Source organism: Chionomys nivalis, chromosome 24 (assembly GCF_950005125.1).
Source record: "Chionomys nivalis chromosome 24, mChiNiv1.1, whole genome shotgun sequence".
NCBI lineage: Eukaryota > Metazoa > Chordata > Mammalia > Rodentia > Cricetidae > Chionomys > Chionomys nivalis.
This window is the reverse complement of record NC_080109.1, coordinates 31,548,118-31,567,725: the sequence shown is the minus strand read 5'-3', so window position 1 is coordinate 31,567,725 and position 19,608 is coordinate 31,548,118. Positions and strand designations below refer to the sequence as shown.

At 37.2% G+C, this 19,608-nt stretch overlaps 1 protein-coding gene across 2 annotated transcripts in view; it reads right to left on the bottom strand.

The window, feature by feature from the left end:
* Window positions 1-5,157: 5,157 nt before the first annotated feature.
* The window catches only part of Sclt1 (sodium channel and clathrin linker 1), a 99,939-nt gene continuing 85,488 nt past the window's right edge, over window positions 5,158-19,608 (bottom strand). The window contains exons 19-21 of one of the 2 annotated variants that reach the window (XM_057756971.1): window positions 9,987-10,065; window positions 7,580-7,675; window positions 5,158-5,533 (exon numbers count right to left, since the gene is read on the bottom strand). In XM_057756971.1, the coding sequence (XP_057612954.1) occupies window positions 5,471-5,533; window positions 7,580-7,675; window positions 9,987-10,065 (238 nt within the window). In that variant the 3' untranslated portion in view covers window positions 5,158-5,470. Of the gene's footprint in view, window positions 5,534-7,579; window positions 7,676-9,986; window positions 10,066-19,608 lie in introns of those variants that run through there. The other variant, XR_009056279.1, reaches the window with a different exon arrangement.

The window sequence follows — 19,608 nt, the reverse complement described above, 5'->3', positions numbered from 1 at the left end:
CCTAAATGCCAAGGCAGAAACATAAAATGAAACCTGAAAAACCAGGACAGCATGATTCCTGCTGAAAATGACTAATTCCAAAGTAATGCATTCCAATGATGAGTTAGATCAAATCTCAGAGAATTCAAAAGAATTGCCTTCAAAAATGTTCAACAAAACCAAAGACAACATAAAATAAACTTCTGAATAAATTTAAACAGAACACCAGTCAAAAGCAGTTGAATTGAAGTAAGTCAACATAGGATACAAAAGAGGAATAATACAAAAGAGATATAAATATTAAAGAAAAAAAATCAAATTTAAATTTCAGAAACAAAAAATAATGTATTAAATAAAAACATAGTGGGAAGTTTCATCAATAGAATGGTCAAGTGGAAGACAGACACTGTGAGGGCTTTAAGAGAAGGTATTAATATACTGAGAGAATGAAAGACGAAGTAGTAAAAAATATGAGTAGGGCACTGGATATCATTAAAAGATCAAATCTATACAAATCATGGGCATAGGTGGATGTGGTGGTTTAAAGAAGAAATGTCTCCCACAGGCTCACGTATTTAACTTGCTGCGTAGCTGGCAGCACTGTGTTGGGGAGGTTGTGGAACCTTTAGGAGGGGCAGCTTTATTGGAGGAAGGCTGTCACTGGGGACTGGCTTTGGGGGGTCAAAGCCTTGTTTCACTTCCTGCTTATACTCCCTGGTTCTTGTGTGCGGATCAGGACATTATCAGCCAGGTGCTGTCCCATGCCAAGCTGTCTCCAACATGATGAACTCAAGCCCCCTTGAACTGTAGGCCAAAGTCATCTTTCTCCCTTGAATTGCTCCTGGGCATGGTATTTATTGTAGCAGCAGAAAAGGGAACTAATGAGAAGCCTGGACCAGGGAAGCAGAGCTTTTGCTCTGAAGAACCAGACTGGTGTTCTTGTGAGGAATGTGATGTACTTTTGACTAGAGACTGTTTGTGTTTTTGATGAAGAACATGGACCTGGACCTAAAAAGAATGGTATGTCAATCAGCCTCAGAGAGCACCCAGATGCTGATGTGAGTTCTATTCCAGGCACCAAGAACATTTATAAAGGCTGCTGCTGAATCAATGCCAACAGACACTACAAACTGAAAGATGCCATGCCGCCGACTGTAAGGGATTCTACTAAATCCAGTGACTCTGGTAAATATTTAACCTTTGCAATACTTCCCATTATTGGGAAGGAAATCATTGCCACCAAGTAGTAGTGTTGGATTATATGTGATAATAAATACAGATGCCTACTACTCCATATATTATCAATAAATACACACCAGTAATATGTATTAGCACATCTGTCGCATGATGTGGGATATCCTGTATATGTGTTGCTTTTATTGGTTAATGAATAAAGCTGCTCTGGCCTATAGCAGGGCATAATATAGCTAGGATGGAAGATATCTATCTCTATCATCTATCTATCTATCTATCTATCTATCTATCTATCTATCTATCTATCTATCTATCTATCTATCTATCTATCATCTATCGAGAAGGTCGAGTCAAGGAGACGCCATGTAGCTGTCAAAGGAGAAAGATGCCAGAACAAAACCTTACTGGGTAAAGTCACAGTTTTGTGGCAATACACAGATTAATAGAAATGGGTTGATTTAAGATGTAAGAGTTAGTTAATAAGAAGCCTGAGCTAATAGGCCAAACAGTGTTGTAATTAATATAGTTTCTGTGTGATTACTTGGGTCTGAGCGGCAGGGAAACAAAAGAGCAGTCTCCTTCTACAGTCACAGATCTGAGACAATTCTCCAATGAATTATTTTAAGTGAAAGTAAAACTGTGATTGTTACTTCTCTAGTATTTTTTTTATCCTCTATATTAGTTTACATAAGAGGAGATGCTAGTCTCTATTTTCACAGATCCAAGTGGTAACAGTTTTCCTTACACATCATTCTACATTCTTCTGGCACTTTTTCTTTTCAAGAAAGTACTTGGTTACCATCAACTAAAAATATTGAGTGAAAACTTCCATAATGCCTTATCAAAGAAATTAAATGGTTTCAATAAACACTAAAGGAATGAATCATGATTACTAAGATGCCACAGGGAGTTACTTAAGAAGACTATCAATTTTCTTGTTCATCAGGATTATTAGGTTGGATATGAGAAACATGATTAGTGTGGTATAAATGAACATTTGCAAGGCAAAAGGCTGGGTCTTTCTTGGTGTTCTTAGGATAAGGTACAAGCAGCAACAAAGACTAGATTGGAAACGTATCAAGCAACCATACTGAAGGGTTCTGATTTGTTATCAAGTAAGGTAACAATGACTGGATGATAGGGGTCATAGTGTGCATACTGGAGTGCCTGTAGGAATGTGGAAGATATGGGGGATTTTTGCTTTTAGCAGTACTGGAGATTGAAACTAGGCATGCATACAGGTAAGTGCTCTTCTACTGAGCAATACCCACAGTCCACTGCAAAGTTTTATGGTAAATTCTTAGGCTAAAAAGTGGTTAAGTACTGTAAAAAAATTACTTTCAAGATGTCTTTCTTTTCCAATGTATGTACATAGCTATTTTTCCTCTTCATACAAGTGATAGTAACAACTGCTATACAAATGATAGTATTACTATGACCACAAATGATTATGTCATAATGATTGTAAGAGAAAGCAGTCAGTACCTTTTGCCTTTAAAACCACATGCATATTCACATGGTTAGGGAACTAAACACATTTTTATTTATGTTTAGTTTTATGTGTGGGTGTTTTGCCTGCATGTACATCTATGCACTACATGTATGAAATGCTCATGGAAACCAGAAAAGGGTATCAGATCCTCTGAAACCACAGTTACAGATGCTTGGTAGCAGCCACAGAGGTTAGGAACCAAACTTGGGTCCTCTGCAAGAGCAGCCAGTGCTGCCTTTAACTGTGTAACCATTTCCTTAACCCCCAAACAAATTTATTTTTTGACAACCAAGTTTACTACAGATTTATTATTTTATTTCTGCAAATACCATTTTCTTTGTTATTTTAATTTATTCTTTTGTTTTGATACAGGGCTCACTCTATAGCTTAGTCTGACTCAGTCAGAATTCATGATGTAACCAGGCTGGTTTTACATTCAAAGTCATCCTTCTGCCTATATATCTTGACTGCTGAAATTACAGATGTGAGCCACAGTGCCCAGTTAAAAGTTTTGCTTGTTTGCTTTTAATTCATTTTTTTTTTATTTTTGAGAATTTTCTACATGAATACTGCATTTATATTATTTAAATCTGATATTTGTTAAAAGGATCTATTTTATTTTTAATTATGTGTGTGTGTCCTTGTATTGTCATGTGCACATAAAGGCAAGTGCCCATAGAAGCTAGAAAAGGTGTTCCATCTCCTGGAACTGGAGTTAAGGTGGGTTCTGGGAACTAAACCTGGTCCTCAGAAGAGCAGTAAGTGTGCAGTAAGTGCTCATGCATTGCCGAGTCATCTCTTCAGCCACTAAGTTTGCTATTTTCGAAAAAATGCTCAAATGTGCTATGGCCAAAGAACAAATTTATATAATAATTTAAATAATTTTCATGATGATTTGTTTGAGAGTTGCTCTAACAAGACAGTGCATCTAAAAAATCTTATCTGTTGAATAACTGAATAGCTGAATTGCTGCTAATTTTCTCCTGTGTATGGGGTAGTTGGAGTTCTCACACCAGAGGAGAATTAAGAGACTACTGACTGCCCCATTTGCATATTTGTACACAAAGGGAAGAAGTAGTAATCACATCTCCTTTCTTTCTCAGGCAGACATAATAAAAGATGCATGAATAAATAAAATGAACTAGTGTGTTGTCTTCAATTTTAGATTTAGGTAATTTCTTTTCTCTTTCCTGTTCATTGTCTCTGTCTCCTAAAACACAGTTCACAGAAATGGTACTGTCTTTGTAAATGAAGTAAAGATTGACCAGTACATGAGATGTTAAGATTCCTCTAGCATTTCCACTCAGGAATTACTAGCAATTTCAGAGGTCAGAGTGACAGACTCACTCTACAGCTTATCCGCCTCCAGGAGAATACTCAATACTCAGAGAGAGAGCTACCTGGAGAAGCTATTGTTAGATGCAGACAAGAGTCCTCAGCTCAGCTAACAAACAGCCCCTTCTGCATGACCATGTTCTTAAACTTAAGTTTATGGACAGTTACTCCACTCCTTGAAGGTGCCAGGAACTCAGCAGGATGCTAAGGACATAGGGCTGAATGAGAATAGACGTTATCTTGTCTCAATGACCTTCCAAAAGTAAAAAAAGAGCAGTAAATTATAATTACTGACAAGTGCAACGAGTGAAAAAAAGCTCACTATTTAAGAAAGAACACTGTAATAAGAGAGGTTCACTTAGATTCAAGTTAGAAAACTCTTATTTGAGGAAGGGATATATGAAATCTGAAGGTTTCATGCAAAAGTCTATGCAAGCCTGCTTTGTTGATGGGAGGATAGCTAAAGTACCAACATAATTAAAGAAGGCCACCAAGTTTAGAGCACAAGAAAGAGGAAAGTGGCGTGGAAGAGGCTGAAGCTGTTAGCCATATCATGGAGGCATCTGAGGCAAACCCTACATTCTCAGGACTTCAGGACTTCCATTCTCAACTCCTTGACAAAGATTCCTATGAGTATGTCATCTTGTTAGCACCAAACCTTAAGGGTAAATGCATATACAGGGATATTTGCACATTGACTTCAACTCATTTGGAAAACATTAAAGCCTTCTAACTAGTTATTCAGTTGTAAACCTGTCTGCTATCCCAGTGTGCAGGAAACTCAAACCAGAAAGACAATGTATAGTGATCTATGCAGGGTTGCAGGACTACAACAACTCAAGCTATGCAACCTAGAATTTAAGATCTCCATCTGATTAGTAAACTTTGAAGAAAAAGGAAAGAATAAACCCCCCTCCTAAATGCTTAAATATTGCCACGGTCTATACATACATAAAGCTATGTAGTTAAAAATGAGTCATTACAATTATGTATTCAAATACATGACAACATCATTTTACAAAATACATAATTTATTACATTTATAAGTTCATAGTAAAATAAGGAATCTTAAGAACTATCAAAATGACTTAGGAATAACAATGAGATATTAAATCTCCAAATCTTAGAACCTGAAATATCAAATTCCAGGGCTTTTATTAAACCTCTTTTGAAAATATTATATTCTCCCAAAGGAAAAAAAGGGAATTAAAAATAGACACATTGATAAAGGCAGTGTGTTCTTCTCAGCTGGCTTTATTCTCCACTGAATCTCAAATATAGGATTATATATTTTTTACTTACAGGAAGCTGTCACTGTTCTGTTTTCCAGTAACCTTCAAAACAGAATGGAAAATGCTTATGCAAAGTGACACAAGCTTTCACCATTCTCCGCAGGCTTCTCCATGTCAATACGCTTTGGTACAACAGCTTTTCCCACTCTACAGTTCTGTCAGTGAGCTATGAATATGTTTAAATATTTTCCAGATTCATCATGGAGGCTGCTTTTCTTCTCTGCACTGTAATCACACTGAGCTGCAAACAAAATAAACAATCAGTAAAGAGTCTCTGTGGGGAGTATAAGAAGAAAACAAAGTACAGTGTGCCATATCACAGCCAACAGTTACTAGGTAGTCCAAGTGGAAGACCTTGGAAGAGCTCTTTTTATGTGATCATTCTATTTTACTCTTGAAGGGTCTGAAACACATTAGAGAAATGCATGCCAAATATGGCAGTCCATAGCTCAGAGTGACACTCTGAATTCCTATATTTCACAGACGGTGAGAAAACATTCATATAAAAGTTAATCAGCAAAGTGTCTCACACAAATTTGGCCTAGGCAAATACAAAGCAGAGCTGGTAATCAGATCATTACAGATTTTAAGACAAGTCTAGGGGGAAAGTGACCTTTGAGTAGTAACTGGGGTTAGTTATGTGTATATATGATAAAAAAAACTAACAATACATAGTATAAAGCAGGTTTTAAACTAACAATACAAAACAGTACATAGTATAAAGCCGGTTTCCTTCTCCAAACTTTACTTCATTCTAGTTCTCTCTTCATATACAACCTCCACCTTCAGTTTGTTTGCTTATTTATTTAAACAGGGTCTCACTATGCAGTCCAGACTTGCCTTGAACCTTGTGGTCTTCCAGCATCAGTCTTATGAGTCCCAAAACTACCAGCAAAAGCTACTGTCTCCAGCTACTTGCAGTTTTGAAGTATATTTCTTTTTATATTTTCTAAATGAGCACACGTACACCTTTTTGGCAGTTAAAAAAAGTCTGAATCTATTTTCCTTTACTGCTTAAATTATCAGCCTCAGAAATAACTGCATAATAGATTTACTTTATTTTTCTTACTATCTTCAAACTTTTCCCTATCCGAATACAGTTTTATTTGGTCATTTACTGCTGAGTATTTGTATGATTTTAAACTTTTACAATCAGAGGGAGAGTCGGGTGTTGTGGCATATACTTTTAATCCCAACATTTGGGACTGAGAGGCAGGCTAGGTGGAGCTCTGTGAGTTCGAGGTCAGTCTGGTCAACATATTGAATTCCAGGGCACCCAGGGCTACAGAGAGAGAGACCCTGTCTCAAAACTAAAACAAACCACAACAAGAACAACAACAAAATACAGCTACTACATGGCAACATGCCACGCCATCAGTAGCTAAGAATATACTACGATGGTAACAGTACATTTATACCTAATGTTAGTTAATAGTATGTTTGACTTCATTTACTTTGTTGTCATCGTTTTATCCATCCATCCATCCATCCATCCATCCATCCATCCATCCATCCATCCATCCATCCATCCATCCATCCATTTCAATTGCCTGAATGCTCACTGAACTGGTCTCTATTCATTCCTACAAGGAGGAGTTATTGCTCCTAATTTAGAAGAAATGACTCATTTTGTTTATATTATATGTGTACATTATGAGAAATTACTCTTTACTTACTCTAGAATTCCACTGATATATTTTCTAAATTACTTCCCAATGGCTAAGTTTTTATATTTTATTTTTGATTTATTTGGTTATATACAAATGTACATTAAACAAAGGTATCTTGTACCTGAAATATTTCGTTTCTACTTAAAACCTAAAATAAAAATAAAGTACAATTTGAAACATTAGAAAAATACTTTCAAATATAGACACAGAATGTTATGCCCAGTAATTGTCATTAGCAGAAACTTTTGTATAGACAGTGATGTTTTATATCTGCTCTTTCCAACTTCCCACTAGCCAGTTACCAAACACTTAAAATTTGGCTAGTATGACCTCAATTTTTATTTCATTTAATTCCAGTTAAAGTTCTGTATGGCTACCAGCTACTTTACTAGAGATGGTAGTTCTAGATATAGGTACAGACAGAGGATACTGATGTCTATTTTATATATAAACTTTTTCAACTGCAAATACTAAGGAGACTAAGTTTGTATATATTAATCGAGTAAAGATCAAACAAACAGTTCTTTGGGAACATCTGAGGACCTCTGCTTATTTTTTTTAGAAGAAAAAGAAATCCAGGCTGTTTATCTGCTCTGGGTAATGAGGACGTTCCCTACCTGCTGGGATGCTGACGCAGCTCTTTCTTCGGCCTGACTTAGACGTCTCTGAAGTCTGTTGGCTTTTTCTTGATGCTCCAGAATTAACTTTTCATTCTTTTAAGGGGAAATAAAAAATAAATTCAAATCCAAATGTGATCTGGCCATGTTTTATGAACCTGTAAAATCAAGACGCTGCCATCTCCACATTTACATTCTCCATATCACACAGTGATTCTACTTCAGCCTGAGTCCGCGGTTCTCAGCCTGTGCTTGGAGGGTTGGACAACTGTTTCCAGGGTCGCTTATCAGATACCCTGCATACCATTTTTACATGATATTTATATGTATGATTCATAATAGTAGCAAAATTACAGTTATGTAGTAGTGATGAAATAATTTTATGGTTGGGGGTCACCACAAGATGAGGAACTGAAGCATTAGGAAGGTGGAAAAGCATTGCCCCAAGTTATTCCTCCCCCTATATCATTCAAGACTCAATTTGACAAATCTAAAAGCAAACTGAATCACAAAAGAAAACAAGACTTTTTGAGTTTTTGGTATGTTAACCTTGTTGTGCTTGATCATTGCTTCAGAACCACAGAAGTCAAACACTGGGCCTTATAACCACAGCCTCAGCAGAGAGTTGGTGTGACTCTTGTGTGCTCCCAAGGCATCTGTATCCTACTACTAGGGTTAACATTGTTTTGTATTGAGTTCTATTCCCCCAAAGATGCTACAGTTCTAATCCCTTGCAGTTGTGAATATGAGCTGACTCGCAAATAACCTTTGTAGATGATTAAGGTAAGGGGGCTATAGTGGGTCATACTGCATGGCTGATGTCTTCATGAAAATGGCAGATTTGGATACAAAGACAGGTACATACATGGAAGACACTGTAAAGATAGAAAAAGCACCACCCAAGGAATGCTCAAGGAATGCTCGGAGCTCCAAGAGCTGGGAAAAAGGTTGGTAAGAGTCTCCCAAAAAACTAACACTACAAGCACTGTCTTGCCTCTGGAAACTGAGGACACAGTTTTATGTTATTATCATGATATAACAAGAACTATAACATGAATACCAAGCCATCATTACATACTGTCATCTCAACAAGTTAAAAACAACTTGTCAACTGAAAATGTGTTATTTTTCCATACTTACCTGCTTGGCACAATGCATTTGAAGAAGACATTTTTGTACAAACAAAATGATTACATATATTTTCTGGCATTTAACTCAATCCAGAAAATACAAGGCCAAACAGGAATGGTTAAAACCCCTTTATCTATGAAGAACTAGATAGCTTTTTATGTCCTAGCAAGAAGGGGTTAGAGTGAATGCCACGTTGAGTAACATATAACAATGAAATAAAGAGCATAGGGTTAAAATGAGCTTGTTAGAATTAATAATGTCCAAAGCAAAATTAAATCTATGAAGACATCTATATCAGCTGTACTAAACAACCAAGTTGTTTAAGTATTAAATTTAAGTTTTAAATTTTAAGAGGTACTCTACACACTAGAGAAAACTAAGGGAGAGGTCCCATTATCTACAATAATCATTTTGATATCTATAAACCAGACTCTATATATCTTTCTATATGGTTACCATAATGGTTAAAACAAAGTACAGACTGAGTAAATGTGATCTTTTTGGTTTTTTTTTTTTTTTTTTGGTCAAATATTATTAACTGTACTGTACTGAAACTGTGTTTTTTACTTACAATAAATTTTTCCAGATGGAAGCTATACCAAGGAACATTTCAATATCAAATCTTTAACTATTTTCTAAGTGTCTCATATCAACAATGCCATGATGTTCAAGAGTGGTGATCTTACTATGTCTCTTGTAGATGACAATGGAAGATAGGCCATAGACCAATGAAATTCTACCACATGTATCTGAAGTTAGAACATAAACGAAGAATTAAACTTTAGGAAGTCCTAAACCTAGAATTTATCTGCTTTTATAAAACTATAAGAAAAGAAATGAAGAACTCTTTCTTTGTATATGATTCTAAGGTATATCTATCTTAACATTTTTTGTATATTCTATTAGACATAAGTATTTTTGATGTGTCTTTTGTGATAGAGTAAAAAAAATGAAGAGGTACATAAAACAATCTTAGAGATTCTCATGAGAAAAAAGGATTCTAAAGTATATAGTCTCTAATATACTGCACAAATTATAGTATTAACAACAAATAAGAATTCTACTTTTACTGTATACAAAAGATGAATCACTAGTGATTCGTTTTTATTCACAGTATAGTAAGTGTGGAGTTTTAGGGGTAATTGTTTGTGGTTATTTATTTGTAGTTATTCCCGAGTAGAGAATATTTGGGTTTGGTGCATTTTGAATGCTACAGTGTGTGTATCAAGCTGCAGTAGAAAGGACTTCCCTAGGGGGAGGGGAGTCATTTTCTTACCTCAGCTACCTTTTCATTTGCCATTTCCAGCTGAGAAAGTAGCTCTTGGGTATGAAGTTTCTGTCGACTCAGCTCACTCCTATTAAGCGAGAAGGGGCAAGGAGAATTGAGAACTGACCAAACAAACATAAAAGGGAAAGTTTGGAAGTATATGCAAATATAAAATACACACTTAAAATTTAAGTTGAAAACAAGAATAAAACAATGTAAACTAAATCTTTACTAGTGAGACATTTATATTTTGAACAAGTTTTTTTTTTTTTTTTTTTAAATAGTAACGTACTCATTTTTTTAAAATAAAATGTGGTGGTTTAAATGAGAAGGGCCGCCACAGACTCACGTTTGAATAACTGGTTACCAGTTGGTGGATCCATTTGGAAAGGATTAGGAAGCACGCCCTTGTTGAAGGAGGTGTGTCATTGGCAGTGGGCTTTGAGGTTTAAAAACTCACACTATTCCCAGTGTGCTCCCTCATAACTTACTTTCTTTCTTTTCTTTTTCTTTTTGGTTTTTCGAGACAGGGTTTCTCTGTGGTTTTGGAGCCTGTCCTGGAACTAGCTCTTGTAGACCAGGCTGGTCTCGAACTCACAGAGATCCGCCTGCCTCTGCCTCCCAAGTGCTGGGATTAAAGGCGTGCGCCACCACCGCCTGGCCCCTCATAACTTTCTACTTGCAGATCAAGACGTAAGCTCTCAGCTATTTCTGTGCCACACTTTTTACCCTATCATTATGAACTCTAACTTTCTGAACTCACAGCCCAAATTAAATGCTTTCTTTTATATATTGCCTTGGTTAATGTGTTTTGTCACAGCAATAGAAAAGTAACTAATGCATAAATAAACATATTCTGGGGTAGTTACACTGTGAATATACTTAACCCTATTGAACCCAGTAAAAATGGCTCAGAAGGTAAATGTAAATGATGTATATTTCGTTACAATTAAAAATTATATCACAGATAAATTTAGTAGCACATATTTTTAATTCCAGCACTCATGAGGCAGAGGCAAGTGAATCTTTGTGAGTTGAGGCCAGTCTAGTCTATATAGTGAATTCCAGGCTAGCTGGGAATATGCTGTGATACCATGTCTTGAAAAAAACGAAAAACAAAAACATATATCCTGGAAAGATAGTTCAGCAGTAAGAGTACTTGCTGTTTTTGCCTAAGACCTGGGTTCAGTTCCCAGCATCCACATAAGGAGACTCACACTTTCCTGTAACTCCACTTCCAGGGGTTACAATGTCCTCTTTTTGTCTCTACGGGCACTGCATACAGATAACGCAGAGGTCACCAGAACAGAATGCACATATGCTCTCAACAGGTATTACGTTTCTTTTCTTGAAGGACTAACCCTGTGTGTAAACATTCCGTGTTCTCCTAGTGCTTATCTGTGAGCACAAGGACCTTCATGCTTACACAAGAAGTGAGTCAGAACAAATTCCAAATCAATTTTGTAGTATTAAAATAGTTAATTAAATACTGGCTTTTATCCTTTAACTTTATATTTCTAAAATTAAACAACAAAATAATACTCCTTCCCAAATAGCTCCAGCTTTTATATTTTCAAATGAACCATGTAAACAACTTGAGAACTCAATAAATCCCTAGGGTATACTATATTTGAGGGAATAGCTGTTAAAATTAGTAAGCTATGTGTAATAAATATATAAGCAGGATAGATTCATGTCATCAATAACCAGTTTCAATAATAGTTATTGACCACTTATCGCAGGCTGATATGGGACAAACAGTGGTAGTCACAGTACTGCCATCCCCAAACCTGTACTTCGGAAGACCAGTGCTCACACCACACCCCTCTAGTGATGTATTAGTTCAGCTTCACAATGAAGTGTCTGAACTGTTATCACTGATTTCATCACAGCAAACTCAAATATTTAACCTTTAATTTGGTGGTGACAACAGGTAGAGAAAACTGTACCTAGAGAATCTCATGCACCCTAAAATCACTGCTTCCAACAGGAGAAAATCAAAACGGCTACAGGAGCCAGTCTTCCAGGCCAAATAGAATTGAAGACAAAATTATGCATATTAGTATGGATGTAAAATAAGGAGTACAACCAAGGTTAATATGAAACAGTAACATTTATAGTCAATATTCCTTTTACACAAAACCAGAAAACTACCTATTGTGTGATCTGACAACTAAACTATTCGTTTACTTAAGGAAACTATTTGCAGGATGGACAGTAATAATTTTCCAAAAAACTGATGATCAGAAAAATACAAGTAATTAAGTAAAAGTATTAATTTTTATACTAAATTATTTGTCTTTATAAGTATTTATCTCTGCACATCTGTCATGCTCCACTGGATTGCAAGCAACACTGATGGCCATTTTCATATGCTTATAACCTAGCATTCAGCAAGAGATAATGATGATAGTGGGTATAATTCGAACAAACACATGGTGCTCCCCACCTGCCAGGCAGTTCAGGTACATTCAGAAATGAACTTATTTTTAGTTGTCAAGACAACCTGGTGAGGTCTAATTTTATATGTGGAAAAACTGAAAATAAAGTTTAAAAACTGAGTACAAATAAAATACTTTCCGAATAAAGCTATCTAATCTCTTCTCTGGAAACTCCAGAAAAAAAGAAAACTTCTTACCTTTCAGGGGTGATTTAAGTATAGTCTGCAGAGGCACACAGAGATACATTTCCGTTTCTGTATGACATTACGGTACTTAAAGGGTATTTACATCAAATAAAAAGTCTGTCCTGCCTACAAGATAAGCTGGGGCAAAAGGAGCTCAGAGCTCATTGGAGTGACCAACCAATGACTGGTTTAACTTGAGGCCCATGCTACAAGAAGGAGCCCATGTCTGGCATTTTTCTGGATGGGCAGGAACTAGAAGGTGGATGGCCCCAAGATCTGGGGTGGAACCAAACATGACTGGTTAAAAAACAAAGGGGGAAAAGATCAGTGAAATGATTCCTAATGATAATCTGCTATACTCATAGATCAGTGCATAGCCTAATCACCATCGGAGAGGCTTCTCTGGCAGCTGATGGAACTGACTCAGAGACTTACAGCCAAACATTAGGAGGAGCTCAGGGAGCCCCCAGGAAGAGGGGTGGGGGAAGGAGTTAGAAGCCAGAGGGCCTTACAGAGACTGAGGGCAACCATGGACACTGCATGGGTCTGCACTAGGTCCTCAGTATATATGCTCTGCTTGTTTAGTTTAGGGTTTTTGTAGGATCCTTAACTGGTGTGGAAGGTCCTTCTGTCTATGAGTTGCTTTTATTGGTTAATGAATAAAGAAACTGCCTTGGCCTGTTGATAGGGCAGAACTTAAGTAGGCAGGGAAAGCTAGGCTGAATGCTGGGAGAAAGGAGGTGGAATCAGAAAGACGCCCATGGATCTGCTGCCAGAGATAGACATACTGAAACTTTGCTGGTAGGGCATGAATTTGTGGTGATACACAGATTAATGGAGATGGGTTAAATTAATATGTAAGAGTTAGCCAATAAGAAGTTTAAGAGAGCCGGGTGGTGGCGGCGCACACCTTTAATCCCAGCACTCGGGAGGCAGAGGCAGGCGGATCTCTGTGAGTTCGAGACCAGCCTGGTCTATAAGAGCTAGTTCCAGGACAGGCTCCAAAACCACAGAGAAACCCTGTCTCAAAAAACCAAAAAAAAAAAAAAAAAAAAAAAGAAGTTTAAGAGTTAATGGGCCAAGCAGTGATTTAATAAATACCATTTCTATGTGATTATTTTGGTTCTGAGCGGCTGGGGCAAACCAACAAACTCATTCCCTGCAACGCTTAACAGTGGGAGTGGGGATATCTCTGGCTCCTTTGCCTGTTCTTGAGACCCTTTTCCTACTTGGTTGCTTCGTCCAACCTTGATATGAGGGGTTTTGCCAAGTCTAACTCCATCTAGTTATATCCCTGGGAGACCTGCTCTTTTCTGAAGGGAAATGGAAGAGCAGTAGATAAGGGGGAGAGGGAGGAGTAGAGGGAGGGGAGCCTGCGATTGGGATGTACTGTATGAGAAAAGAATAAATAAAAAGAAAAAAATTCAGTGGAATGTGTACCCAATTTCTCTATAATTTCTGTCACAGCATTCATCAAAAGAATACCCAGAAGAATGAGGAATCATAATTTATAGTATTACTCACTAGGAACTGCCTAGCCTATGAGTGTCTCAAACATTTTAGATCATATACATAATTAATATTTAAATAACAGAATTCTAGTCAGGTTTACAAAATATAATGTAGAAACATGTTACAAAATATTAATTCATGTACATTACATAACATTAATAAAAGTCAGAATGTTTTATCTATGAAGGAAACATGCTGAGCATAATGCTAAACTCTAAAGTCACCAAGTCAGCATTTTTTCAATAAATTACAAAAGCTGATTTCCACAGTTCACTCTCCTGACTGTTTGCAGTCCACCTTTGCACAGTCTCAGGTTTCATATCAGCTCTCTAACGCAAGGTGCAGTGTACGAATGATGAGGTTCTGCTATGGTCACAAAGACTCTGACATTAGATGTAAGATGGATGAAAAGGGTTCACAGATACCCTAGGAATTCTAAAGATGGTTTTGTCCAGGTTTTTTCTTGGAATTTATGTATGCTAAAAGTATAGGCAAACTGACAAACTGAATTATTTCAGCAATTTTTTTAAATTTTTATTTTGTGGTACTGAGTATCGAACTCAGGTGTGCCTATACAAGTTCACTTAATAACTAGATGATATCCATTGCCCTTACTGTATTTTTGAATTTGAGTTGGGGCTCATTAAGTTGACCAGGCAGACCTGTCATCTTCCTACCTAAGCCTCAACTGCAGAGGGCCAACCCTAAGTTCCCACCACCTACACTGAATGCACAACCATCTTTACCTCCAGTTTCAGAGGATCTGACACCTTCTTGTGGCCCTCCACATGCATGCATAAAAAACTCATAAGTAAAAATAAAGGAAGTCTTAAAATCAACCTAAGGATGTTCAAATCCTCCACTGACTTCCTCCTGCTGCACTTTGGATTTTAACTTGAAATATTCTTCAGTATTTTACTGAAAGTAAGTAAATACGTTTAACAGCAGCTGATGTACACTCTGTCACCTTTGCTCTGGAGCTTATTGCATCCTGTTCTCATCCTTCTCTCCCACAGGCCCTTCTGCTTGTTCCCCCACATCCGCAGTATCTGCTGCCTTTGTTGGTATAGCTCATTTAATCTGTTCTTTCAGGCTCCACTTTAAATGTCAGATTTTCAGACTGATTTCTCAAAGTTGTTAGTTACTTGATGTCATATCAGAATTAATGAGAATCCAATGATTACATTGTCAAAGAAGGCTCCTAATAGTGAAGTATGTTTGGGACACTACAACTAGTAAAACCATGTTCTAAAGCCTCACCCTTTAAACAAAAAATATTCCTAAGAAGCTTATTTTTAAAAGTTACTTGAATAAAATCAAACTCATAAAGTAAGGAGCAAAATTTTTTGGTGGTACTTAATTTTGAGTGTCTGTCTTAGAATAACCTTGGGGAAATTACGAAGTTCATTTAACAGATACTGAGATGGGACTTATGTTATGCTCCTCACTCTGTGAAGTGCTAGTGAGACAAAAGACCAGATCAAGGTAATTCTTATAAATAAATGGTAGCACTAGAAATCAACCAGGATCAAGCTGTAGGCAGTACACATAACATATGCGGATGGGAAATCAGGGGATTAGAGTTGTTTCACCAGAGGAAGCAGGCTTGTAAGCTGTTTTATGAACGTTAAATAGAAGCTGGATGGACAATGGCAGGGAAGGAAGTGTGTCATAGACAATCAAATCCATGTGTATAGGCCAGGAAGAAAGAAAAGGCAATACATAGGAAACTGTAGGAGTTTCAATGGGGTATAGTGTGGTTATTAGGACCAGGGATAGAGGTAAGAGGAAGAAACTGGAAATACAGACCACAAAGGATTTTATGTGTTGGGACAATTGGGATTTATTTTCAAACACTGAGAAGGTGTTGATGTTCTTTAAGAAGAGAACTGACATGATTAAATTCCAGTTTCTGAAAATTTTGCTGATTACAGTTGAAAAAAACAACAAGGGAAAAGATTGCAGTCGAATCCAGTTGTTTTAGTAGTAATCCACGTGTATAACGTTGATAGTCTCAGGTACAGTGTTTGGAGAGAAACAGTCAGGTTCCAGATACAGGAAGGTGGACTTAAGGGTGCAATGATGACACTTAGAATTCCACCTGAGTAACAGGATGGATATTAACGTTTATGGAAACGGAACATATAGGATGAGATTAAAAACACAGGATAGAGTGTAACACTGAGTATATAGGATGAGATAAAAACACTGCCTAGGGGTGATACACCAAGTCTGGTGTACCAACAGAAATGTTTGGTGGAGAGTTGGAAGGCAATATAGATAGATTTCAAGAAATGCCAGCATTTGGGGATGGAGAGATAGTTCAATTCCCAGCAGGCACAAGGTATCTCACAACCATCCATAAATCTAGTTCTATAGGATCCATTGCCCTCTTCTGCCTCTGAGGGCAACATGCACACACTTGGTGCACAGGTTTACATATAGGCAAAACACACATATACATAAAACAATAATAATATAATTAAAAGGTCAGCATTAAATATTTTTATAATAATTAGCCCTCTTCTATTTGTTTCTATCTTAGAAATTGATATCCCAACCCATACCCATAGGGAGTATTTTTTTTCTCCCTGCCCAGCCCCAAATAGGTTCTCACTATATAGCTCTGGCTGCCCTGGAACTCACTCTGTAGACCAAGCTGGCCTTGAACTCACAGACATCCGCCAGTTTCTGCCTCCTGAGTGCTAGGATTAAAGACATGTGCCATGATGCTCCGCACAGAGTATTTCTAATATTAAGTGAACTTCAATTTTAAGTTGCTGTGTGCTGTAACTGAGTGATGTGGTTGAGGAAGTACTGAAAAGGAGCCAGGCAGTTTCTTTCCAGTGTAAAAAGTCCTTCTGAAAAATACCACAAATGCTGTAAATAATAAAAAATATTACAGTTCCCTAATGCCTAATGAGTGCAATTCAGAGACCCTGTTCCAATGAAGGCAGAAAGTGAACAAGGAAGACTCTGGATATCAAACTCAGGCCTTTACACATATGCATTTGCACACATGTGGACACACAACACACATACAGGAGGAAACAAGAGGTTTACACTTTTAAGCATTTACAAGTCAGTTACTCTAATTGTTCCAATCACTACTATTGAGGCACAGTTTAAGACAAGATGGTGCTGTGTAGACTGTGGTTACTACAATATAAAGGAAAAGTCCCCCAGTGCATGAAAGCCCTTCCTGGAGACTGAAGATTAAATCACCAAGAGTTCTATTCAACAATGCATGAGAAAATTAAAAACAAAAGGTGTACTATTCATCTCAGGGAAATGATGGATTTGCCAGCTGCAGTAAGCGCTTTCTTTGAAATCCTCTCATGACAAATTAACACAGCATTGCCAGATGTTTTTTCTATTGAAGTATACTATAATATGCTTCAGCTACTTTTAGTAATTATGTATTTGTAATCTGCCAGTACCTGCAGCTGCTGCTCATCCCGTTAATCAAAAAAAAAAAAAAAACAACTTAAAAAAAGTTATAGTAGCCAAACATTACAGATGTACAGCCAAAAAATTATGTTTTAGAAATTAAAATGAATTCCTTAGACTCAAATGCTATGTAATCAACTACACATAGACATAGAGACAGACAGATGGACAGACACACACACAACAGACTCAGACATAAACACAGAATTGAGCATCACTAATCTCAAAAACAGATTAGAGATGAAACCTTTAAAAATATTATCCTTATGCATAAAATATTCCTAAAGTCTGAAAAATAGTAAAGTTTAAGTCTGGGCAGCAGGAAGAGGGAGGGAGGAGTCAGAATAAGAGAAGCTTATTCTGTACACTGTATTAGCTGTTCATTCATTACTTGAACACAATGATAAGGAACAGCTCATTTCAATCTCATTGACGGTAACAGGTAAGAGTTAGCTTACAGTTCAGTGACATAAAAAGACTAGGTATGCTATCAGGGGGTGCAGGAAAAGGAAAGAGTATTTTAGGAATGCTTTATACAGATAAAGTGGGATTTCAGTTGGGTTTGGAGGGAAGGTTAATTTTTTGGTAGGAAAGCTGCAAAAGGACAAGTACAGAAACCAACAGTATGCACAAAATGGTCCCAAATCACCTTTTACCCCTAAGTGTTCCTTCTATTTTAACTCCTGTTCCTATCCCCACCCACCTCTAGTCCACCTACAAAATCTATTCTAGTTTTCCTTCCCAGGGAGATCCAAGTGTTTGCCCTTGAACTGTCCTTGTTACTTAGCTCCTCTGGGTCTGGGTTTGTAGCATCGTTATCCTTTACAGCTAATATCCACTTATAAGTGAGTACATACCATGGTTTGTTTTTCTGGGTCTGGGTTATTTTACTCACTGCTATGAACTTTTCTAGTTGCCTGCAAATTTCATGTCACTGTTTTTAACAGCTGAGTAATACTTTATTGTGCAAATGTACCACATTTTCTTTAACCACTCTCCGACTGAAGGACATCTAGGTTGGTTTCAGGTTCTGGCATGTATGAATAAAGCCACTATGAATATAAGTGAGTAAGTGACCATGTGGTATGAAGGAGCATCCTTTGGGTATATGCCAACCAGTGGTGTGGCTGGGTCTTGAGGTACATTGATTCCCAACTTTCTGAGAAACTGCCATACTGATTTCCAAAGTGGCTGTACAAGTTTGCACTCCTACCAGCAATGGAAGTGTTCCCCTTACTCCACATCCTCTCCAGCATGAGCTGTCTCTTCTGTTTTTGAGTTTAGCCATTCTGACAGGTTCAAGATGAAAGCTCAGTTGTTTTGATTCGCATTTTCCTGATGGCCAAGTATGCTGAACATTTCTTTAAGAATTTCAAGCCATTTGGGATTCCTCTGTTGAGAATTCTTTTTGTATCTGTACCCCATATTTTAATTGGAATATCTGTTTTTTTGAGGTCTATTTTCTTGTGTTCTTAATATATTTTAGAAATTGGACCTCTGTCAGATGTGGGGTTGGTGAAGATGTTTTCCCATTCTGTAGGCTGCCATTTATTTGCCTTACAGGCGGTTTTCAGTTTCATGAGATCGCATTAAGTAATTGTTGATTTTAGTGCCTGTGCTACTGGTATTCTGTTCAGGAGTTGTCTCCTGTGCCAATGCATTTCAGGCCATTTCCCATTTTCTTTTCTATCAGGTTCAGTGTATCTTGGTTTATATGTCGAGGTCTTTGATCCAACTGGACTTGAATTTTGTGCAAGGTGATATATATGGACCTATTTGTATTCTTTTACATGCCAACATCCAGTTAACCAGCACCATTTGTTGAAGATGCTTCCTTTTTTCCATTGTATAATTTTGGCTTCTTTGTCAAAAATCAGGTGCTTATTTCCACAAGATGCAACCCCCAAATGAAGAGGTATAGGTGGTCAATAGTTGCTGAGAGAGGGAGAATCAGTTTTCTCTAGAGACCAGCTTGGAGGCTGTCCTATCTCAAGTAGGTATCCCTGAACACATGTACATACAATCAATGCTAAATGGGACTTA